General features: G+C 40.1%; 1 protein-coding gene across 3 annotated transcripts in view; it reads left to right on the top strand.

Annotated features, from left to right (window-relative positions):
- abcf1 (ATP-binding cassette, sub-family F (GCN20), member 1) overlaps positions 1 to 24,664 on the top strand; it is a 25,794-nt gene continuing 1,130 nt past the window's right edge. The window contains exons 1-26 of one of the 3 annotated variants that reach the window (XM_042434511.1): positions 1 to 258; positions 3,891 to 3,940; positions 4,078 to 4,155; positions 7,730 to 7,853; positions 7,946 to 7,980; positions 8,068 to 8,151; positions 13,064 to 13,114; positions 13,415 to 13,498; positions 14,697 to 14,753; positions 14,854 to 14,934; positions 15,018 to 15,113; positions 15,370 to 15,492; positions 15,611 to 15,711; positions 16,887 to 16,972; positions 17,074 to 17,213; positions 18,267 to 18,415; positions 20,087 to 20,170; positions 20,598 to 20,722; positions 21,057 to 21,169; positions 21,320 to 21,494; positions 22,161 to 22,235; positions 22,654 to 22,724; positions 22,817 to 22,849; positions 23,483 to 23,651; positions 23,739 to 23,803; positions 23,892 to 23,964. In XM_042434511.1, the coding sequence (XP_042290445.1) occupies positions 198 to 258; positions 3,891 to 3,940; positions 4,078 to 4,155; positions 7,730 to 7,853; positions 7,946 to 7,980; positions 8,068 to 8,151; positions 13,064 to 13,114; positions 13,415 to 13,498; positions 14,697 to 14,753; positions 14,854 to 14,934; positions 15,018 to 15,113; positions 15,370 to 15,492; positions 15,611 to 15,711; positions 16,887 to 16,972; positions 17,074 to 17,213; positions 18,267 to 18,415; positions 20,087 to 20,170; positions 20,598 to 20,722; positions 21,057 to 21,169; positions 21,320 to 21,494; positions 22,161 to 22,235; positions 22,654 to 22,724; positions 22,817 to 22,849; positions 23,483 to 23,651; positions 23,739 to 23,803; positions 23,892 to 23,964 (2,383 nt within the window). In that variant the 5' untranslated portion in view covers positions 1 to 197. The remainder of the gene's footprint in view (positions 259 to 3,890; positions 3,941 to 4,077; positions 4,156 to 7,729; positions 7,854 to 7,945; positions 7,981 to 8,067; positions 8,152 to 13,063; positions 13,115 to 13,414; positions 13,499 to 14,696; positions 14,754 to 14,853; positions 14,935 to 15,017; positions 15,114 to 15,369; positions 15,493 to 15,610; positions 15,712 to 16,886; positions 16,973 to 17,073; positions 17,214 to 18,266; positions 18,416 to 20,086; positions 20,171 to 20,597; positions 20,723 to 21,056; positions 21,170 to 21,319; positions 21,495 to 22,160; positions 22,236 to 22,653; positions 22,725 to 22,816; positions 22,850 to 23,482; positions 23,652 to 23,738; positions 23,804 to 23,891; positions 23,965 to 24,664) is intronic. The other 2 variants (XM_042434512.1, XM_042434513.1) reach the window with 2 other exon arrangements.

The raw sequence follows: 24,664 nt of genomic DNA on the forward strand, positions 1-24,664 counted from the left end.
AAGAAGAAGAACAACAACAACTACGTAATTCAACAGTTGGTGGCGATAGTGCTCCGAATGGTGGCAATTCGCCATTAAACAGGAAGAAGAAGAAGACCCGGCATCTGCTTCATCACGTCGTTGGGCCGCATGACATGTGTGCGGTAGATAAACCTCTAGCTACGTTATTTCTATAAAGTCGCAGTTTAAGTAACAAAATGCCGAAGAAAGTGAAAGAAGAAGCAGAGTGGGTGGACGATGAAGTCGCCCCAGCAGCGGGTGAGAGTTATGAGTTAATGTTGCGTGAGAAACTAGCCAGAAGGCTAGATAGCGTTACAGCTAGCGTAAACGTTAATTTAGCAGTGGTCCGGAGGTGTCGGTTATACCAGACTCCATTGAAAATAATCAATTTTAACACTTATCCGCTTATTGGCAACGGTGTATATCTTGTCATAAACGAGGATAAGTTTTTCATGAATCGCTAGCATCTTTTGACTAATTCGGATGTAAGATGATCCGCCTATCGCTGTTAATATCAGTAAAATCGCAACTTTTGGAACTGAAATAAATTGCTCATGGGATAAATGGGGCCTTAAATGCTATTTATAATAGTGTTACAATGGCCATATTGGCATGAAGAGGCGAACTAACGGTTGATAAGTACTCAATCTAAACAAATGCTGTGGGATGTATGTAGAATTAACAGGCGGTTTTGCGACAATAATGTTCTACCAGGAATGTATTGTTATCTGCGACCGCTACCGAAAACAAGATCATAATATTGCCGTATTTACGAATTAAGTTTGGTGTGACAGTATAACACGTACATGGAGCTCATTTGGCCATTTAATGGGACTATGTCAATGTAAACAATATAAAAATAATGTGGCAGACAGCAGGTATGAAGGTATAGACTAATAGGGAACAATGTTATATTAAAAATACCAATATTTATTGTATAAAATATAGTTAGATATAATTAGTAAAATCCAACTTAATTGTAAGTGATAAATAAACTTTAATGGAATAGCGAACGGCGTGGTGTGTCTCAATGACTTCAGCTGAAACGTGCAGTTTCAGCTGTCCGTGACGCGTCTGTTCATTCATGAAAGTGATGCAATGCTGTTGTAAGCGTTGACGTGAAATAATGCGACAGTTTAGTCTCAATTTGACAGTAAAAACAGATACTATTTGGACTCCAGCCGTTATTTAATAGCTTTTTTTAAGTTAACGTTAGCAATACATTTAACTGTGTGAAATAATGTAGGTAATGCTAAAGTGCAAATGAAATGAAACCATGACAACGAGCTTAAAGTGCTGACTCTTAGGTGTTCAACATGCCTATTTGGTGAACAGTGTGGAACCCAAAAGCTCCTCATACAGATGACAAACGAATGGCAAAGATGAAGTGTGTTAGTATGGTGTTGTTCCACCACGAGCCTCCACAGTCAATCAATCATTTTCTTCTATATAGCGCCAAATCATAATAAAAGGCATCTCAGGGCACTTTTCACATAGAGCAGGTCTAGACCGTACTCTTTAATTCACAGAGTCCCAAAAATTCCCCATGAGCAAGCACTTGGTCACAGCGGTAAGGAAAAACTCCCCTTTTAACAGGTAGAAACCTCAGGCAGAACCTGGCTTGTGGTGGGCGGCCTGGAGAGAATTGTGCCTGTCCCCTAAACGCCTCTCATGCAAACTATTGGTAGACAGTACAATTTACTAGTCCTCCCTAAATGCCTCACCGGCAGGCTATCAGTAGATGCTACGATTTACAACAATTTTGAGTTGACTGGGAGTTGATTGGATGAACTGTAGTGCCCGTTCAAAACGTGCCTGAGACATCCTGCACTGTGTCTTTAACATGCATACAAAGTTTCCACATGTGAGGAACGGGAATAAATGGTAAATGGACTGTACTTGTATAATGCCTTTCTAGTCTTCCGCCAACTCAAAGCGCTTTTACACCATGTGTCACATTCACCTATTCACACACATTCATATGCTGAATGGGTACAGAGGCTACCATGCAAGGTCCCAACCTGCCCATTAGGGGGAACTAACCATTCACATTCATACACTGATGGCACAGCCATCAGGAGCAATTTGGGGTTCAGTATCTTGCCCAAGGACACTTTGACATGCAGACTTGAGTAGCCAGGAATCGGACTGCCGATCTTCCAATTAGTGGATGATCCGCTCTACCTCCTGAGCCAAAGCCAAATAGACTGTCTCTACTCTACTTTCTACTGTCTAAACTTTTTCCATTCATTCTCTATGGTAGTTCTCATCACTATGGGTGTAATCCCACCTCTGACCACAATATGGGTTGTAATGGCAGATTGGCGCTGTCCATATTTCCGCTCATTGAATCCACGTGCAGAAGATGCAACAGCAACGTTGTTTATGAGGTATTCTTATATATTTCTGAACGTGCCTGAGACATCTAAGTCTTGAACGTACATGCCGAGTTTCGTTCACAGTACACAGTTCTATGTTAGAGCTTAAGTCTCTTACATTTTTTCAAGTCATTATCACTACACATGTAATCCCACCTCTGATCACAGTGTGAGTTGCAATGGCAGAGTGACGCTGTCTGTGTTTCTACTTGTTAACTTCACAGGCAGAAGAAGCAAATCAATGTTGTAGAAGCAACGTCTGAACGTGCCTGAGACATCGTGCGCTAAGTCTTGCACCTAAGTTACACGTTACAAATGACAGTGTTCATTTTGTTTATCTGCCTATTCGATACCGAGGGGGTGCATTTTCTTCACCTCAGAGTTGGTTCAAGTTGTTTAATGCTGCAGTGTGTGTTGGTCAGCCAGTCTCGTTTGTTACCCCAGGAGTTTCTAGTTCTTATCGATTACCAGTTTCCATTCCAATATGATAAAAAAAAAAATCTCATGTTTAGATAACAAAAATATCTTTTATTCTTTTCAATTTTCAATTCATGGACTTGCATGCGATTCCATTCGTACTTTTTTTTGGAGGTCAGCGGACACGTCACTAGTAAACACGATTGCAGCATGATAACTTTCCAGAGTTGTAAAATCCAGTCTGTGAATATTACAAACTATTGTGCAGTGTTTTTCTGATCAGCCTTTAAAGGCAATAATCTGTTACTCCAACTGGACTTGCTGGATCATATTTCATTGTCTCACTGGCACTTTAAACAACACACCCACACAAACACAGCCCATTGTATTGCTGTTACAGTGCTGTTTTCAGTCTGAATGCAGCTGAGGAGTTCTTGTACACTGCTGAACAACAAGAAAAAGTCAAAAAAGAAAAGTGACAGCTGAATTACAACAGGAAACAGTCACATACATACATACATACATACATACACGGTGTGTCACGGCTTGGTATCACTGGCTCTACTGGACATGCTAGAGAGGTGCTAACGCTGACTGATGACACACTTGGAAACTGACACTGTGCTTAAATGTTTGGTCAGATTTGATGTGCAACCTCGCTTACAGCTAATTAACTTCCTGCATGCATTTCTTTCATAAAGTGAAGCCACACTTCAGAGCGTTTATCTTTTAAGTGTTCCATCTTTCACTCAGTACTGTTGTGATAGCTATATATGCTTGTATGTAAATAAGCCAACATGCTGTTGTGTTTCTGCATGATGGAGACATATTATGGCATATAGCCACGTCTTTGAAGATATGTAGCGCGTTTAGGAACCAATAAGCAGAATCGAAATTAAAATTTCTTGGAATCCTTTGGAATCGGAATTTCGGAACCGGTTCTAATTTGGAACCGGTCCTTGACACCCAACTCTAGTGGCCAGTAATACAAAGGGAGCCCACCTTTGAGTTAGATAGGCAGGGATAACCCTGTTTACTTTCCCAGATCACTGATGTTTATTGAAGTTTTTGTGTTAACACTCTGTTTTCTTCCAGCAGAAAAAACTGTGAAAAAGGGGAAGAAAGATAAAAAGGGGAAAAAGAGTGTGAGTGCTTACAAATACTGATTTTTTTTTTTTGTTTGTTTGTTTGTTTTCAAGTATTAAATTGCTTTATAGCTGATGATTTGTACCTGTGGCCTAATGCCTCTCATTGGATTTGCTGTGTGAATCTTTTTCTCCAGTTCTTTGAGGAACTCGCCACAGATAGCAAACCCGAAAAGGCAGTTGAGGTGGCTGTGAAAGACACGCAAGGAAAACAGGTAATCTTCACTCTGAAAGTATGTATTACACTAATGGGATGACTGATGGTGCACCGTGTTGGCTAACGGAACTCTTTAGGCTTGTGGCAAATGAAGTTCTCAATTACTCTGTTTAACATTGTCAGATAAGGCTAACCCATTGTTACTAAAAATGGGGAAAGAACAGATGAGACCTTTCTTGGTCTTGAGAAGCCGCAGCATTTATTAACTGACACACTGTAGCCTGTACTGTACATTTACTGCCAAATTGACAACTTACTGCTCACCTTTTAGTCTGCTCTGCTCGCATTCACCGTCACTTTTCTGCTGCTTGCTCTCTCACTTAACCACTCACTTGCTTAAATACTGCTCTGTTCCTTAAAAGGAGCTACGCTACCAGGAGTTTCCCAGGCAATGACACAGACGTTGACTTATGTTTTGAAACAGCGCTGCTCAGAGGCTCCCAAATGCTATTGATTACCAAATGAATGGGTAATTGGCATTGTTTTTCGCATTTAAAAAATATTTTTTGACCTGTCGGGGGTTCTTGTTAGGGTTCTCTGTACAAGTATATGGGAAACACTGAGAGGTATGATGTGGAACGAAGGTCCCTGGCTGAAATTGTACCAGGGACTTTGCAGTTATTGGTATACACCTGAACCATTTGGCTACTGGGGTGCTCCAGTGTGCTGGTAGTTTTAACATGTTGGTCTCATGTTTAAAGAGGCTCCCAAGTCACTTTTCTGTAATGCCCCATTTTCACCTGGTATTAACATGTGATCTGCATCTGGATACATTAACTGGATAATGACATCTGATTGGTCTTTGTATTTACACCTGGTATTAAAATGCATTCTACTTTTCTCAGTTGTGCCCACATTGTGATGGGATCTCAATATGAAAATTAGTCAGGTGGAGCTGGCAGACTTGTCAACAAATATGGAGCATCCCAGATCAAAGAAACTGCAGCCATGAAAGGACGTCATTCATTTCTAAATTGCGGGAAGACTTGTAGCTACAGCTACAACTTGTAATTTTTGTGGTACTTGCTTTAGTTGACAAGAAGAGGCGGAGCTAGGTGACCTTTCAACTTACAGGGCCTTTTTTTTTCCCCCTCTCACGAACTAATGCAGTGCCCATTTAAAATATGCCTGTTCAGAATGGGCTTATTGCTTGGCCACAGGTATTGCTGCTTCAACGCATAGAAAAATGAATACTGTTGATGTGAGGTGTGAATGAGTGTACCAACAACATGAAAGAAACTAACATTCTATTATACAGTGAATCTTTTCTAATTTCAAGTAAGTATTCAAGTATGGACGGTTCTGGAGATATGCAAAGGACATACAGACAGACAGAGTCCTTGTTTTATAGTTCGATGTGGTCATGCAGTACAGATTGCATTTACACCTGCTGAGATCTGATCACAATGCGAGCCTGACCACTTCCAAATGTGGTCTGGCTGATCTGATTGCATTCCAATCACTATGCGTTCTGAGTGCATTAACCTGTGTTTTTTTCTTCATCCAGATAACGTATCCAGATACAGATTGCATGTTAGTGCCAGGTGTTAAATGGGGTATAAAAAGTCATGATTGAAGAGGTTAGACCTAGCAACATTTCTTCCAAGTCTGAATTAATTGAATGAACTGTGCTGTTCTACCCTCTTAAGAGCAGCATTGAGTGCTCCGTTGGTACACAGGATGTGCACAGTGTTGAGTATAGGTCACCCACATTTTGAAAGAGCTCAACACTACAGAGGAAAATAGACTCATGCACCAGTGTAAACAGCTGTATTGATTAAAGCAGATCTGTCAGATGTGCAACTGAAAATGCTTTCTGTGTAGACACAGTGTAAGACATTCACGCAGAGCAATCACACACCTTTTCTCAATTTTTCTCATTTTTCCACATTATGAAAATCTAGCAAAAGGCTTTAGATACAGCATGCAGGCAAAAAGGAATTGAAGCACACCTAACGTCTTAACATTTTGAACCAGAAGTCATTATTTTAAACAATAGATAAAGCCAGAAATATTGTATGTCAGAAATATGACTCTTGATTTCTTCTAACATACATGCCAGCTTACTGTAAAATAGGCTGCGCTTTGGTTTACTATATGCAGTGTTTAGCCTTTTTTGTTAAAAAGCTATATGGTCTGGCCAGTGAGCAGTAAGCGAGACAGTGTGAGTTCTTCTCATTGTTTTCAAGTTGCACTTTCCTCCGATGCACCTGTCACATATTCAGGTGTGCAGGGATTTTTTTTTTTAGTAGTGTTGTAAATGTAAAATTATTATTATTAATTAATTATTTATTCATTTATTTACAATCTTTTGAAACTTAAACCTCAGTTGAAGTTAAGGTCAGTTTTGTTTGGATATTATATCCTTTTTTTTAATATATGTTTTTGTGTTGCTGTCTTGACAAATTCCGAACCAAGAATTTGCACTGAAATATTCAATAGTTTCTAGAGATACTATTGGCAGTCATACTGAATGAATACATTCAGGACATCCAGCTTTGGATGATGTAATAGTCATGATCGGGCCGACGCTATTTCAGCCATAACTCTAATGTAGCCTATCTCACCTTGTAAATGGTCACACAGTTTAATAATTAATGTTACGCAGCTTTTGCACTGCAATGTATCTCAAGAATATAGTATATCAGTGCTGCTGCATTCAGATGCTGCAGAGATTTAATGAACTGAAGGAGAGGCTTTTCATACAGTACAAAGCAGTTGTGGACAGCATACTGTAAGAATCACCCACATTCATTTACAGATCAGTAGAGATGCTTTAACCACATTAAATGTTATTTTCCGTACTGATTTTGCTTGGAGAGTGTTTAAGTAACTTATTTATATTTAAAGCACTAATCCATTATTTCAGCACTTTTACAGCAAGTATTTAGTTTGCTCTTGTTGATAAAAATCACCAAGTGGCAGCTGAGTGACTTTGCTCCCAAAACAGACATGGTTCTGAGATGTCTAAGACCCATTTTCCACAAAAACACCAACAACTCGCTTTGTGCTGCCTATTTGTGCGTCTCCTCCCAGCAGTTCACTGTGCATGCAGCACTGGGCACCATAATACCACACAGATGGACAAAGCAAATTTCAAGGTCAGGAAAATACCAAACTGTCCATGTGCTGGGCTGGTCGTTGCACTATCACGAAAAAGTAGGGCCCAATGTTGTATTTGGTGTTCAAATTATTTAAACAAGTCTGAACTGGCAGCCATAATGGGCTACTCACAGTCCTCTGTGTTGTGATTATATTTGGATTTAAAGGTCCAACATGTTAGAGTACGCTTAGACATTATCGCTGTGACCGCAATACCTGGCTTAGACGTTGCCACTTTATGACGATAACACCTGAAATGTGTTGTCTTGTTCTCCACCCCATTCTGGCGCCAGTGATAGTTGCATCTTATTTTTGACATTTATTATTTATTTATACACATTATATTGCAGATATTGGGTTGGTGCTCATTACAGATCAACAATGTCAATATCAGCTTCTAAATCCCCTTCTCAAACCTCAAGACTTGGATAGCCTTCTGTCTAATTTCAATTTAAAATTGTTCTTTTAAGCCTCAGAAAAAGAAGAAAGACCGACGGAAAGGAAAAGGTGGAGATGCAGATGAGGACGATGAGGACGTCATGCTGAAACTGAAGAATCTCTCAGTGCAAGCGAGTGATGAGGAGGATGAGCCAGGTATGATGTTTCAAGACTGCTCTGTGTGAAATGATTTCTTCTCTCATACTTGTACAGTGGTTGTTCAGTGTGTTTGTCTTTCCGCCCCACAGTCCTCGCCCCCAGTAAAGGAAACAAGAAGAATAAGGTTTGTCATTAGTCTGCATTGGCACACTGTCCTTCACCTCCACCCTCCTTATTCCTGGCAGTGTAAAACATATCTGCTGTTCTTCAGGGTGGAAACATCTTTGCTGCTCTCAGCCAGGGCCAGAGTGATGAGGATGAGGACGCTGATTTGGATGAAGAGCCAGTAAAAAAGGTACAGTTCTGGACTTCACATGGCTTCAAATGACCACGGTGTTTATTGAATTGAGAGGGGACATATTATGCTTTTCCTTATTTTCAGCCATATATAATGTCACAATGTCGAATGTTCATGTTAAAATTGGCCGATGTGTCAAATAACAAGGTAAATGTATGTAGCAGTAATCCCTTTGTGCAAAAAGCACCGGCTTCAGATTGCTCTGAATGCTGTTTCCAATGGTTTTTTTCTACTTTCAGCCCGAGCTGACGTCAGCTCATGACAGATTTATGTATTTGAACATCTGCTACATGCACAGCGTGCAAGTTCACTACCCTGCCCTGGGGGTTGTCACGCTGAGCCATGACTCCATTACACAGCACAGCAAAGTAAAATCAGTAGTTTACTTGTTGGAGGTGTGCTGGTCGTCTGCAGCTCTTCATAAAACATCTCATTGGGGCTGTTTGTACTTGTACTATTCCTCCCTGCATTATTTCTAACTGATTTGCTGCACAAATAGTTCAAAATATCTCCATGTGTTTTTTTTCATTTCCTGTAAATTCTTCACAATAAAAGTCTCCCATTATTTAGTCATTTTAAAAGCTTTTAATGTGAAGCAGTAAAGCAGGAAATGTTTGGTTTGCATTGGCGGTGAAGTTACACAACTCTGATATGTAAAGCTGGCCAATCAGAATAGAGTGGGCTCATGGAGAGGGGGTCCTTAAAGAGACAGGAGCTAAAAACGGCCTGTAAAGAGAAACTGTATATACTGAGGGGCTGCAAAAAGGACCAGTATGAGATAAATAAGGAGTTTTTTCAACTATGAATCACGCAAAGCTACTTAAGTGGAGTCCAAAAATAAAAATTTAGAGCTGAAATGAGCATAATAGGTCCTCTTGAAGTTTGACTGCATGTGTCTCCTCTTCATGTAATTTGCTATAATCAACGCAAGTCCTGCATTTGTCCCGACCGTTCACCTTCCTGCCACCAGGAAAAAATATGAAATAATGGGCCCCTGGACACAGGTTTCCAAACACCCTCATTCTAACAGGGTAGACATTGATCATGATGGAAACACTAGATCTTGACTTTTTTTTTTTTTTTTACATTTTTACTTTAAAATGATAGGAATAGGAAGCCTAATTACCATATTGGCCCGAGTATAAGGTAAACCCTGATTATAAATCGACCCCCCCTTTTTCCAACAGCTGTTTTTGGAAAAAGACTCTCTGAAGATACATCACACTTTAACAATCATCCAGTTTCTCTGAGAAACTGTTAATTCTTGAAGCCTTTTCTCTTGTAAAAGTGAAACTTTCCATTAAAACAGAATGTAAATCCCACGTTTTTGTATCTTCTCTATCAGTCACACACTTGCACACTCTTCTGTCAGGCTCTTGGAAGTGGTCAAAATTAGGGATGCATGATGTTGGATTTTTTGCCGATATCCGATATGCCGATATTTCCAACTCATTGTGGCCGATTGCCAATACCGATACATGCACATATTTTTTCCAGTTGGCTGAGGAGACTATTATGCATGCAAGCAAAGCTTGTACTAAGTATGATCAAGAAAGACAATATATGAAGGAAGAATTTAGGAAGACTGGATTCAGGGGCTCAGCATTAAAACGAATAAACTTGCCAAGTGGGTGGAGCAGTAGAGTTTTCTTTGAGTTTATTAGACAGACAGGATTAATGTGTAGTATTTCATCTCTGGTCCACATTCCGGAGCAGAAAGTGGCGGTATTGCACCTAATACGCTGGTTGCCAACTGCCTTTATAAACCAAAAAGAAGAAGATGAAGTTTTTTTATTTTTCAAACAGAATGGTACATCCTGTCAGCCAACGGATTTCTTATCTGTGCAGCTGAACACCGCAGCACCTCGATGGACTATTTCACCCTGATGGTCCCGGTGCGTCCTCCGCAGGCTCCACTTCACTCAGCTGCCCGTCAGACCCGCTGCTTCTTCCCACTTTAACCCGAATAACAAATCGGGGCTCGGTGGTCCAGTTGGATCCACATGGAGAGCCGGGGCTAATGTTAGCTGGGAGGCTAGCGGAGCGTTAGCCGCAGCATGACCGGAGGAGCCAGCTAGCCTTCGCTAGCCTCCCAGCTAACGTTAGCCCTGGCTCTCTATGTGGGGCACCGAGCCCCGGTTTGTTATTCAGGTTAAAGTGGGAAGAAGCAGCGGGTCTGATGGGCAGCTTGAGTGAAGTGGAGCCTGTGGAGGAAGCACTGGGACCGTCAGGGTGACACAGTCCATCAAGGGAAGCACAGCCAGGTGGCGGAGAGATGGCGACATATCGGCCTCTCATAATCAGCAGAATTCGCCGATGCTGATATTTCATTTTAGAGCTTTTATCGGCCAATACCGATGACGTGCTGATAATATCGTGCATCCCTAGTCAAAATGATTTTCTCTAGCAATTAGCATTTTTCAGGCTGTCTGTTTGAGCTCCTCATCATCTGTGACAGCAGTATTTCTCTGCTGTTTGACAGATGATTCAGTCCTTGCTGTGTGACGGCATTTTCGCTTGTCATGAATTTATGTCCTCTGCAGCAGAAGAACACGTTACAGGAGCCTTCAGAAACTCCTGCACGTTAAACTGGGCTAACCAAACTCTTTTAGTGCTGACTCTAACATAAACAGAATGGAAGAAACTTGCTAGCCTAGCAACATTAAGGCTACAAACAACTCATAATTCATAACTCTCTGATGGATATATGATGTTGTGAACATGTAATTGTCTAGTCCCTGAATGTATGATGACCCCTACTTTTTCAAACCTAATTTTCAGAAGAAAATATTGTTTTATATTCGGGCCAATACAGTAGATCAAATGGTTTAAAGTCAGTCTCAGTAATAATGGAGAATGAAAGAATATAAGAGCAAACTGCCACCAAAACTACACTTAAGTATGCCAACAGAGTCACTTGTTTGTTGTTTGACTTTTTGTCCAGATCTTAATTTTTGAGATCAATTTTTTGTTGTTTTTTTTTGTCCGGATCTCAATCCTATTGAGAATATGTGGCTAGATGTGGAAAAAGGCTGTTGACTCCTGATCCCATGATTTTACATAGAAGAATGAGGCAGCATTGCTGACAGAGACCTATGCAAACAAACTCATGGCTGTAACTGCTGCCAAAGATGCATCTACTAAATACTGACTTTAAGGGGATGAATACTTATGTAAAACATGTATTTACTATTTTATATTTGCAATGAATTCCTTTCCATCTAACAGTTTTCTATTGATGTGTGTCAAAGGATTACTTAGATTGACTGCATACTTTTTATAGGCAAGATTATTAGCAAAAATGATCAGTATCATCTGATGTGAAAAGAAAAGTATTGTGATAAATGTTTTAGCTGTATCGCCCAGCCCTATGTTCTTACCAGTACAGCCTCACACCCAAACTCAAAACATTATAGTGACTTTTCTGCTGCATAAGATGTTTTTCATGAACAATTGACTGAGAGCTTTGGCTTTCCAACAACAAATCTTAACAGCAGTCATAATACCCAGAAGGTCTGGCTTTGGGGCCCTTTGAACCCTTTTCAGCTCAGGTTTTTGGTGTGTCACCATACTTTTCCTGTTAATTCCCTAACATGCAGTATGTCTGCCCACTAATACTTTTGTAGGCATACATACTGTATAGTTCCTTATATGTGAACTAACAGACAGTCTTTGTTTTACCGAGTGGCCACGTTTGTGAAATACTACTACTACTAATACTACTACTCTGCTCTGCTTCTATATTTATTCATCTTAACATTTATATAAAGTGTATGTACAGATATGCCATATTCATGTCATGTTTGATTTACTGAAGGGAGAAAATGACACTAATGTTGAAAACATGCTGAAAAAATTAAATGCAAAACATGGCAATTATGTACGTATAGCCTTGATATATAGTAGTTCATTAATAGAGCAAATATTTCTAATAGGATTGGCTAATAATGCAATATTATTGACTATTACTTTCAGTAGAATCATATTGTGGTGATATGATCATATCATATGATTGTTCTTCACAATAATGTTGTTTTCTTCCATGTGTGCTGCACACAGCGCAGCACAGGAGAGACAGTTACTATACGTGCAATAAAAGCCTTGTGAGTTAAAAAGTCAATAAGAAAAAGCTTTTAAAAGATAAGGCGCTTCACACAGAAGCGAATGAAGAGTGAGTCTGTTGCATCAGCTGCGCTGATCTGAATACATGGCGGGAAATCGCCACTGGCAAGCGGTTTATGATAATTACAATGCTGCAAATGCAAGGGCTTTCATCGGCAGACCATAGGCCCAGTCACCATTATGTTACCTCATTTGGGGATAGATAGTGATTTAACAGACATTTATTTAAATGAAATCTTCGAGATTGTAACTTGAAGATGAATATATTTAGTGGAAATCATGAAAATGCAGCTGTTTTTGACTCATCCTGCAGAAGACTGGCCATGTTAAAACTGTTGATGAACTACAGTGTCATGACTGCAGTTTTGTGACAGGCATGTTTGTGCCTTTACTTTGGATTTACTGTAAATGAGCTGCTGGGGTTAAAACACAAATCTGGCTTAAACACTATCATACTGGGCTCTGGTATATGTAAAGCTCTTAATAGGAGCACAATAAGAAGGAGAAGTGGCCCTCTTGAATTCAGTTGTTCATTAAGTTAAAAATGTGAACCTTTCCTGCAGTTGTTCAAATATGAATGAATGTGGCATAAAAGCAGTTTGTGGTGGTATTTGGGACTTAACAGGCACAATAGTGAAACTTGATAATGAATACTAAAGAGGAATAATGTGTTGTCTTTTGAAATTGATGCTTGCAACCGCAACTTCTCTGCTTTGACAGATTTATGAATCTGTATTCTCTTAAAGCACTGGGTATATCTGTACTTATCTGTGCATCTTTGATACAGGAGGTTGAGAAGGGCAAGAAAAAAGATAAATCTAAGCCTAAGAAAGTGAAGGTGGGTGCTGGAAAATCTCTATTTCCCTTTTATCATCTTTCTATTTCCTCCCTTTTAACCTCTCTCCTCAGTCAACTAATTTTTCCATGGACAAATATTACTGGAACATATAGAGGCATCACACAGATCATTTTCTTTTTCTTTCATCTTTTCATGTCTGACATGTTTCCTCTGTCATCTGCCTTGCACATCACAGGTTTTTTATAACCTGTAATCTAAAATCTAAAATAACTGAATCATTCTGAGCCTCTTGACATAACTAACTTTGCTGATGGTGAATTGTGTGTTTGATCTTGTCAGGCTGTATCCGATGAGGAGGATGAGGCAGAGAAGGATGATGAAAAGAAAACTTCAAAGACCAAGGCAGAAGCCAAGCTGTCCAAGGTGGGTGCAGCTTCATAACATCTGTGACAAGAACACATTAGAAATACAAAAATCGCAAATTTAACCACTAGTAAAATAAGCATCATTATTTTCTTATATTATTACTGATAAGAATGATGGGTGAAACTATGAAAATAATACCCACGTTTTAATAAACAAGAATAATCCTTTAAATTAGCCTTAAAAGTAAGAGCAGCTGTGTAACAATGGAAGAAGTCGGACATGTTTAAGTAAATATGGCATAAAGTGGGATATGTAGCCAACCTGTGTGGATGAATGACATCACACAGTGCTGAAAAACAAGTGAGTGCCCTGCTTATTTCTTGCTTATATATTAAGCACAGACAGATACTTAAATATAACAAACCATTCAACATTTATTAAAATGACAATACATGTTTTTGAAAAATGCGCTCACTTACTTTCTTACAACACATACGTGTTAATCAGTGAGCTCTAGATGTTTGGCCAGAGTCAGGCCAGCTGTTTCTCCCTTATTCCAGTCTTTATGCTAAGCTAGGCTAACCACATTGGGGTGCCTGGAGAGCCTTTGTTGGCAGCCTATGCCCAAAGTGGGCCACAGGCTTTAATGGAATAATAGGCTGACCATATCCTGACTCCAACTTAATACACAGACAGGAGACAAATTCCACAGTCCTTGTTTTGAGTAAAAATGCATGCTTAAGTTAAGCTGAAGCTAGTATGAGCTTCAGTTGTGAGCTATCCTCATCTGAGAGATTCTACTCTTTGGCATGTTCTCTCAAAATACATATAGGCATGAGAGTATTATATGAAGACAGACTTGAAAAAAATCAGAACCTGGTCTTTAAGTTAAAGTGGCTATAATTGATATTTTTATAGTAAGAAAGAACAAAATGACAACGTATAATGTCAGAGGCTTTGCTTGTACTGATGAACCTTGAAAGAATTGTCAGCGACTCTGGAGCTCCCTTCAGCTTCATGGAGTTTTATTGGAGTTTCAGTTCACAACTTTATTGTTTTGCTTCACTCTCAGTGTGCTCATAGTGTCGTTTTGGGCCACAGAAGGCAGCTGTTTTCAGAGAAAAAGTTCTAAAAAGTCACTGTACACTACCTGCTCAACACCAAAAGACAAACAGACAGTTGGCTGTAGACTAGCTAGCTGGTGAATATAGCGGCGCATTTAGCAGTTAAAGAGCTCAGGAGTTCTGTTTTGTAGTCACCAGAGAATGATGAGGACGAGAAGCCAAAGAAGGGGAAGAAAGACCAACAGAAGGTGAGTAATAAGCCCTGATGTTGGTTCTGTTCTTTCCATTTTTCTTTCATTTTCAGCATCTTCCAGGTAACCATGTTGTGATTTCACTCTGTCCATGTAGAAAGGAAAACCATCTGAGCGCCCCCGCAGCGAGGATGAAGATGAGGGACAGGAGAATAGTGACGGAGGTGACATGATGATGGTATGTTTGTCTTGCCAGGCTGTCCCTTCTGTCTCTGCTCTGGATCAGTGTTTGAACTTTTATCTGTCTCTGGCTGTAATCAGAGTGCTGAGGATGTCATTGCGGAGCAGGCTAAGCAACAGGATGATGACCCGTTTGCTAACCTGAGCAAAAAGGAGAAGAAGAAGAAGAAGAAACAGGTAATCACATTATAGTCTGGTGCATTTACCTTGTACAATTTCATTTCAGAAAATGGTATCACATAAAAACAACCTCTTATTTAAAGGGGAATTACAGTCAGTTTAGGTCTTGGTCAGTGCTACTCAACTGTGAAAACAGTTTCCTGTGGCTCTGGAGGAGCTTTGTCAATTCTCAGAAAGTAACCCTGATGATGTGTTCAGGTTTATTTTGCGTTTTTTGATTCTTATAAGTCTGTGTTGATGTGTTTGATTACAGATGGAGTATGAACGTCAGGTGGCCAGTGTTCGTGCTCAGAATGACTTGGAGGGAGATTTCTCTATTTCCCAGGCTGAGATGTCCTCCAGACAGGCCATGCTGGAGAATGCCTCTGACATCAAGGTTACCTATCTTACAGTCTTCTCAATGATGAAAAAGTTCTTAATATGCTTTAAACCCTGAAAGAAGAGTTTTGCATGTTGCATGTACTGTAGAAACGGTCTCTATTTGTGTTCTTTAGCTGGAGAGGTTCAGCATATCTGCCCACGGCAAGGAGCTTTTTGTCAATGCTGACCTTCTGATAGTGGCAGGAAGAAGATATGGTTTGGTTGGACCAAATGGGTAAATACCTTTTTTGTTTTGTTTTTTATTAAACAATGACTGGCTGTGAATACAAACACAGACCTAACGACTTTTACTTAACTTTGAGTTATTTTATATGATCACACTCTGATTAGGATGAATCTGGTGAAGGTGCTTTCTGCCATACTGAACACGTTACTGTGGCACTGGAGCATTTTTCAGTTGTGAAACTCAGTCCACATATACTTGGATTATGCAACATGATGGGTACATTATGATGGCAAAAACAAGATGAGCGTCATACACTGATGGCAGAGGCTGCCATGCAAGGTGCCAGCTTGCTCATCAGGACCGATACAGCATACAGGAGCGATACTATCCAAAGCGCCCCATAATGTTTCTGTGCTTACCCATTCTCTCACACACACACACACACACTTTGGGGTTCAGTATCTTGCTAAAGGACACTTTGGCATGCGGAATGGAGGAGCCAGGGATTGAACCACCAACCCTCTGATTAGTGGACAGCCCGCTCTACCTCCTGAGCCACTGCCGCCCTCTAAATTGTGAATATTAAAATAGGTTACATAAACAGGTTTGAATAACTTTTATGACTTCTGTTCAGATCTTTTTAGAGTGACATTATTTATTTTGAAGCACAGGAGAGAATGCTTTACAGCTCCAGGGCTAAGCTGTAGCTAACTTCCCCCCCTCAACATTCTAAGCTGCTGGTCAACAAAACTTGCAAACTTTGCTTGGTTGTGGAATAGCTGTAGCATTTAGTTTCTTACAAACTAGATCATACTGGACATTCTCTGTTACATTTACAGTTTACTGCTAATGTTCATCACACTTGTCTTATTGGCAGTGTCTCCTTGGTTCTTTTCTTTTCTGTTCTTTTGATATGCAACAACAAGTTGCATAATTATATATACATTTTCCCCACCTGCAGTCACACCAAATAAGCATTTTGGTGTGGAGTGCACAGTTTACTGTCACATTACATAATTTCTTCCACTGTCCTCCAGACTTATAAAAATTCAAGTCATTTTCAGTGGCACAATGCACTGTCAAAGTCTGAATTGTTTTCCCTGCAGTATGACCAGAAGCCAGCTCACTATGGCTTGTTATAGTAGCCAACATCTATCTTGATGTTCACCTGTACGTTGATAAGAAATGATTCAGTCTTCTCTTTTCTCCATCTTGTCTTTCAGCAAAGGAAAGACCACATTACTGAAACACATAGCCAACAGAGCTCTCAGTATTCCACCCAACATCGATGTTCTGCTGTGTGAACAGGGTGAGTCAGAATGTGCTCTGTCATTTCTTTCTCTTCTCGTCTCTGTCCATGCCGTTCTGTCCCACTCACTCTTTTGTGTGTGTGTGTGTGTTTTCCACCAGAGGTGGTGGCTGACGACACGCCGGCAGTGCAGGCGGTGCTGAAGGCAGACACCCGCCGTCTGAAGCTGCTGGAGGAGGAGAAGCAGCTCCAGGCGCGTCTGGAGAAGGGAGAGGACAGTGTGGCTGAGAGACTGGAGAAGGTGAGTGAGTGTACCACTGTAGTGTAATATTCTAAAGCCAAATACAGCGAGGTAAACGGGCACAGTCAAATACCAGTTACTTTTTCAGTTAGTCAGGACAGCTTGCAGCATCAGTGCCTATAAGATAGTGTTTGCTTGGTTTTTCATCCCACTACCATGGGGTGTAAAGGCCAATCCACATAGAGAGCATTTTTAGAAGTATTTTGACAGATACCATTTATAAAATTTATCAACCTGCACTGATTTTGACAGATGTGAGATGTGTCATCCAACAACCCGCAATTTTTTTGCACTCTCAATTTTTTTCTCTTTGCTGCACTTATTGACAGGTAATCTGTAGCACTGAAGCAATGAATCAATAAATAAAAACAATGCTGATTTCTCTCTGTGAAGCCTACATGAAAACTATTTTTGTTTAGTAAATGTCAGCTGTCAGTCAGCCTGGTGGAGACCTTTTGGCTGGCCACAGACAGCTGGTTCTGAAGACAGTGATGGTGTGACAGTGACAGTGTGAATTGAGCAGACAGAACACCTCAATAGTGCTTATGTGTTGCTCTAGTATCTACACTGGTGTTAAAACTGCACTGATCAACATTTTTTAATTAACAGTGTGTCAAATGACTGTGTCAAGTGAGAGGTGTCACTTGTAGCGATGAACCCATAGAAAACTGTTACCAATTCTGCAGCTCATCTCAGCTCTACAGCGTATTTTAACCTCTTTTAGCTCATTGTTTTGGTTTCATGGCAATTTTACTGTTTTGGTTCTGTGTCACTGCTCTCATAATCTGGTTTCTAGCAGCAGAGGTGAACAGTGTCCACTGTAAACATTCATCACAATTTACAGACTGACTTCATTGTTAAACCTCTGTGGTCTGTACTTGCTGTTGTTGTACACCCAGTTTTCCTGTGTAGTGAGGGATTTAAAGTGACATTTCAGGTGTGCTTACTTTCAGTTTGACCTCCAAATGAAGTGGTTTAGATAGTCTGGCTGCTGACTCGCTTACAGCCTGTCAGATCATCTGACTGCTTGTGTTTCTCCTCCTCGTCCAACAGGTCTATGAAGAGCTGAGGGCCATTGGAGCTGCAGCAGCTGAGGCCAAGGCCCGAAGGATCTTGGCTGGTCTGTCATTTACCCCTGAGATGCAGAACAGACCTACCAAGAGGTTCTCCGGAGGTTGGAGAATGAGAGTCTCCCTTGCCAGGTACATATCACAAAGTTCTTGTATGGAACTGATCCAACATTAACCAGTCAGTAATAGTGCTGGGCAGCACACCAGTTCATCCGGTATACCAGTTTTAATTTCCCGTATGACATGAATTTTTCATTTATTACAATACGGGTGTATAGCTGAAACAATTGCTGTAACTGTTCAAAAGGCAGCAAAATATATAATATTTTTCTGGGCAAAGAACGCTACAGTCAGGGCAAGCTGTGTAGAGTATATTAAGAGGGGACCCCTATTAAGTGCGTTATATTCTTACTAACCGTTATAACTTTATAACAGAACAATTAATAACCCACAACTAACTCTCTTTAACAGTGCAAAACACCATTGCACACATCAATTTGTGACACATAAACAATTTGTAACACTAATAATTGCACAAAATTACAGTGTGCAGGGTAACAACATGCTTGGGTACAGGTCGCTAGCTAGTCAGGGAGCTCAGTTATTGAGATTCTAGAGATTCAGATTGAGATTTGGGCAAACGAGGCCTCATGCATAATGACGGTTACCGGGGCAACCTCCATTAGTCTCCTGTCATTGCACTTACTTACTGTACTTTTTTTAGTTTCCTTACAGTCTAACCACAGTGAAAGTCAGCCTTATACATGTAAACAAAATAGGGCTGTCATTCAATCAAATTTTCATTGGATGAATAATCTGTTACTTTCATAAGGAGAGAAGTGCTACATCAATAGCCTTCTAGGATTAATTCATTATTTCCTGCGGTGGGAGGGACAGACTAACAAATTACCTGTGAAAAAACACCCCTGTTGTTTTCACAACTTTGAACTCGCCCAACCTAATGGAGACTGCTAGGTCTCAACATTTACTAAACATACTGAATGATTACTGAATCAGTGTTTCTCCTATAATTATAACCCCCGCCAGGCCCAAAAAAATTTTTAATGACAAAATAACGCCAATATCCTTTCATTCTGAAATGAATAGCGTTTGGGAGCCTCTGTGCAGTCCTGTTCCTATATGCGAGTCATCCTCTGTGTTGTTACCTGGGAAACTAGCAAGGGGCAGAAAAGTGACGGTGAGAGTGAGTGGAGCAGCGGAAAAGGTTAGCAGTAAGTGTTCAGCCTGGCAGTAAATATACAGTACAGGCTACAGTGTAACAGTTGATAAATTCTGCAGCTTCTCAAGACAAAGAAAAGTCACATCTGTGTTGGAAAAGTGAAGGGGATTAGCTCCAAAGTTAACAACAATGGGTTAGCCTAATCTGAAAACGCTAAACAGAGAAATAGGAAACGGAAAAATGTGTGGCTGCTGAGTTCACTCTGTCCCATAACATCCAACAATTCCATAACCCCCCCCCCCCCCCCCCAAATTAAAGGACAAACTGATACTGTTTGTTTAATTTGTCATCCATCTGTAGTTCCTGTGTTTATTCTCATTAAGAGTCAGAAACAAGCCTTTGAAGTGATTCATGTAAACTCTATGTACTCCTGACAGTAGAATAAACCACTATAAACCTATAGAAAGGCCCAGTCATGCAAATAAAAAAAGGGGGAAAAAAGTGAAATACTGTGAAACTGCCTGAATCTTAAAAAATGTTGTGCTACAAATTTTTGGTCATAATGCCCCACACTGGTCAGAACAAAGCTCTTCTTAACTCACTCTCACCTTCTGTACCCCCAGAGCTCTGTTCATGGAACCCACTCTCCTGATGCTGGACGAACCCACCAACCACCTGGACCTGAACGCCGTCATCTGGCTCAACAAGTATAAAGCAGCTGTAGTGTTTCCCTGTATCATATCACTGAGTATTTATTAATGATCTTCTTTAAATGCAGTTCAGAATGGCAGGGAGATATTTAAGTCAACTGATGTCAGAATATGTCTGTATGGATGATGATAGAAGTAGAAGCCAGAAAAGGCAGATTTGGCTGGTAAACATGTCATTGGCACAACCGTTTGGAGCCCAGTTGTGAATACAGCCTGCGTACCTGTTGCACCACTACGTCTATAACAAAATAAAATCTATTGTTATCTAAAAGTGGGAACAGGACAATTTTAATATATTAATTTAATTACATTTGACATATGACTGCAGGGTGAAAAAGGCAAATTTGCTGTAGCTGTCTGATAGTTACAAGAGATTTCTGTGCTTATCCTTTAAAGAGACTCGTGTTCTGTTTTCTACCTGCAGCTACCTTCAAGGTTGGAAGAAGACTCTTCTCATAGTTTCCCACGACCAGAGTTTCCTTGATGATGTGTGTACAGATATCATCCACTTAGACAACCAGAAACTCTACTATTACAGAGGGAACTACTGTAAGTATCCATTCAGATTAATATTTTACAGATTGGATATAGACAGTGTTATACGTTAGAAACTTTTGTTTTTCAGCAGTTTTATTACTTATTTTTGTAGCTCTCTTACAATTGGAATATAATAAACTCTGAATAATTACTGCGCTGAAATCCAGAGAATTCATTGGAAATTACAGCAGCCCAGCTGTCATAGTAGAAACACAGAATTTAGTGAGAAACAAGCAACAGACAGACTACAGACAGAAGTGGATCAGCCAGAGTGGGACACACAAAGCTGAGTACTGACAGAGACCTTTCTTTTCATTACTTTGTGCTTGCTTTGGCTTTCTCTAAGTGACATTCAAGAAGATGTACGTGCAGAAACAAAAAGAACTCCAGAAACAGTACGACAAGCAGGAGAAGAAACTCAAGGATCTGAAGGCTGGTGGCAAGTCCACCAAACAGGCTGTGAGTATAACTGTTCAGCTCTCTGAATCAGCCCCCACCAAGAAACAGGCTGATTAACAGACTTTAAACTGAAAACCAATCTACAAATAAAGCTAAATGAATAAAAATACGAAACATTTAATTTTTGCATTGTTGTAATGTTCCCCTCAGGAGAAGCAGACGAAGGAGGCCCTGACCAGAAAGCAACAGAAAGGCAAGAAGAAGGGAGGTCAGGAGGAGGAGAGCCAGGAAACCACAGAGCTGCTAAAGAGGCCTAAAGAGTACACTGTCAAGTTCACCTTCCCCAACCCTCCACCTCTCTCTCCACCTGTACTTGGACTCCACAGTAAGAAGAACCTTGCTGCATGTCAAACCCCTCTTTAATGACTGACAATTCCATGTGGTGCATGTAGAAAGAGTAGACAAATTCCTTCAAGGGCTGGTTTTGTGGAAAACAAGAAGAATGATCTTTGTGATGGATCAAGAGCGAGCGGTGTTAAGGCGGAACCCGTCCATACGTCACAGCCAAGAGTCAAATATGCAGGAAGCGTTAGCACAAGGCCACCGCTGAGTGCGTACGCAACTTCTGTAGTCGGAGTTTGCATTTCATGCAGATGAGGAACAAAGCAGGACACTGGAAGTGTGCTAAAGCTTAGCTAGTGACCTCTGGCTACTTTTTCAGAAAAGTAGACATGATTTTACTGTTCTGAAACATCCTTTTGAAATCTCAACTGCACAACAGCAGGTTCTTCCCCTTCACTCAGGATCAGACTCCACTTCATAGACCACTATATGCTGTTTTAACATCTCCAGCAGCAGCCATTACTCTGTCTAAGGGAACTTGCATTATTCATTTGATTGTATGATTGGCTGTGAGTGTATATTTTTTTTTACCAGTTTATGCAGTGGTATAAAGAACAGACCTTAAATAAATGTCATCTAATAGAGGCATTACATCACACAGAGACACAATAACCTTATTCCAGCTTTGCCCTGTTTAACCCCTATGCAGGTGTTGATTTTGGCTACGAGGGTCAGAAACCTCTCTTCAAGAATGTTGACTTTGGAATTGACATGGACTCCAGGAGTAAGTATGCAGCAGCTTTTACTTTAATTTGAGGAACTTTAATAACATATAACAAACAAATAATAACATTGACTCGTGTGTGAAGAAGCAGCTACAAAAACAGTTTACATACTCAGTGTGTACCTGGAGGATTAAGCAGTTGATCCACTAGAGGGCAGATCAGGGCTGAATCATCCCTGCCAACACTACAGTATCTTCTTTAGAACTTCAGATGTAGGGATTTAAATAGAGCTAAACATGGAAGACACAAGGAGATCACTACATTGTTAACATTGAGATTTGGGCAGAAAAACCAGAAGCTGCATCATTAAAGCTTAGTTGTTGTGGTTTGTTCTCAACCTTACGTCCTGACCCCACCTTTTACCATTCCACAGTGTTTCTATTCTGACATATTTTTTTTCCCCCTGCCTACCTTCAGTTTGCATAGTTGGACCCAATGGTGTTGGGAAGAGTACCCTGCTGTTACTGCTCACTGGGAAATTAAATCCTGTAAGTATGTAGATATGCAGATATTAAATTATGCAAAAATAAGTGATTCACTCATGAGTGAACTGGATCTGTTTTTTTTTTTTTTTTTCCAGACTAAAGGTGAGATGAGGAAGAATCATCGTTTGGTAAGTAACTTACTGTTGATGTTTGAGTCTAAAATACACACTGTGCGTCACACCATAAAGTCACAGTCACTCGTCCACCTGAAATAGGTGGAGCCAGATGCTAGTTGATGCAGTGACCAGACCTGCAAAAATTAGTCGATTTAATTGATTAGTTGACAACTATAAAATTAATCGCTAACTATTTTGACGATTAATTAATCATTTTGAGTCATTTTTTTAAGAAGTACATTTCCAAATTCTCTGGTTCCAGCTCCTCAAATGTTATTATTTTCTGGCTTCTTTAGTCATCTATGACAATAAACGAAATATCTTTAAGTCGTGGACAAAACAAGACATTTGAGAATGTCATCTTTGGCTTTGGGAAACAGTGATCGACATTTTTCACCATTTTCTGACATTTTATGGACCAAACAGCTAATCCATTAATCCAGAAAAGAATCTACAGATTCAATCAATAAGGAAAATAATGAAAATAATGGTTAGTTGCAGCCCTAGTAGTGACTACTCCCAGGGCTAGTCAGTGAACTGCTACTTGCGAGCTACCCTGGCATTTTATTCACCATTGTACACCACTTCATTCAATAAAATGTTACTGAAGACAGAAAATCTCTCTCTCTCTCTCTTTCTTTGTAGAAAGTGGGCTTCTTCAACCAGCAGTATGCTGATCAGTTGAACATGGAGGAGACAGCCACAGAGTACCTGATGAGGAACTTCAACCTTCCCTACCAGGACGGCAGGAAGTGCCTGGGACGTTTTGGCTTGGAGAGCCATGCACACACCATTCAGATCTCCAAACTGTCCGGTATGAACCGGAGTTAAAAGACATTTACATTAAACTGGCATGAAGGAGGCATGTTCTAATGTGGTGTCTGGATTTGTCCTCAAACAGGTGGTCAGAAGGCCAGAGTAGTGTTTGCTGAACTTGCCTGTCGTCAGCCTGATGTACTGATCCTGGTGAGAACTAGCAAACCTTTTATCATACTGATGATGTTTTACCTGAATGAATTTTGTGAATGACTTCTTTTCTGCATTCCTCTTGTAGGATGAACCCACTAACAATCTTGACATTGAGTCCATTGATGCGTTATCAGAGGCCATCAATGAATACAAAGGAGGTATGTGGAGCACTTCAGCAAGAGTGCTCGTTTCATGTGAGGCATCCATTCGCGGCTCATGAGTTAACAATCAAAGGATCGTAACGATGTTCTTGCTACTTTACTGCATATCATGCAGAACATTGTCCAAACTCTGCTGTAATGTTTTATGTTTTTTAAATCCAATTCTCAAATTAATCATCATACTGTAGTAAAATGAATGGAAACTTACTGAATCTAAACTTAACCTATTTCAAATTTAGATTTCTTGTTCAAATTTCAAACCGTTTCATTGTGTTTAGTTTTTGTATCATTCATGTTGTCATGTAGCCAGGATGTTGGGTTATTATAAAAACAGTCTGGTTCACAGTAAGTGTGTTAAAGAAAAACACCATACTTAAACCAAAAAGGTATTTTCATTAATTTTTTAACAGAGATGAGATGACATCAATTTCAAACATTTCTCATAACTATTGGTCACTTGGATCTCCAAGACATTATTTGCTACTGTTGCTGGTTCTGATTTTATTGTAAGATGTTTGATTAAAAATGTGTGCACTTGATGTCAGTGCCTTATGGCTATGCTAAGCCTTTTAGGCCAATATTGATATTTGAGGGTTAAAACAACTCTGATAATACAGTACCAGGCAAAATTTTGGACACACTTTCCCATTCCCTTGAATGAGAAATTGTACCCAAACTTTTGACTGGTACTGTATAT

This window comes from Thunnus maccoyii, chromosome 15 (assembly GCF_910596095.1).
Source record: "Thunnus maccoyii chromosome 15, fThuMac1.1, whole genome shotgun sequence".
Lineage (NCBI taxonomy): Eukaryota > Metazoa > Chordata > Actinopteri > Scombriformes > Scombridae > Thunnus > Thunnus maccoyii.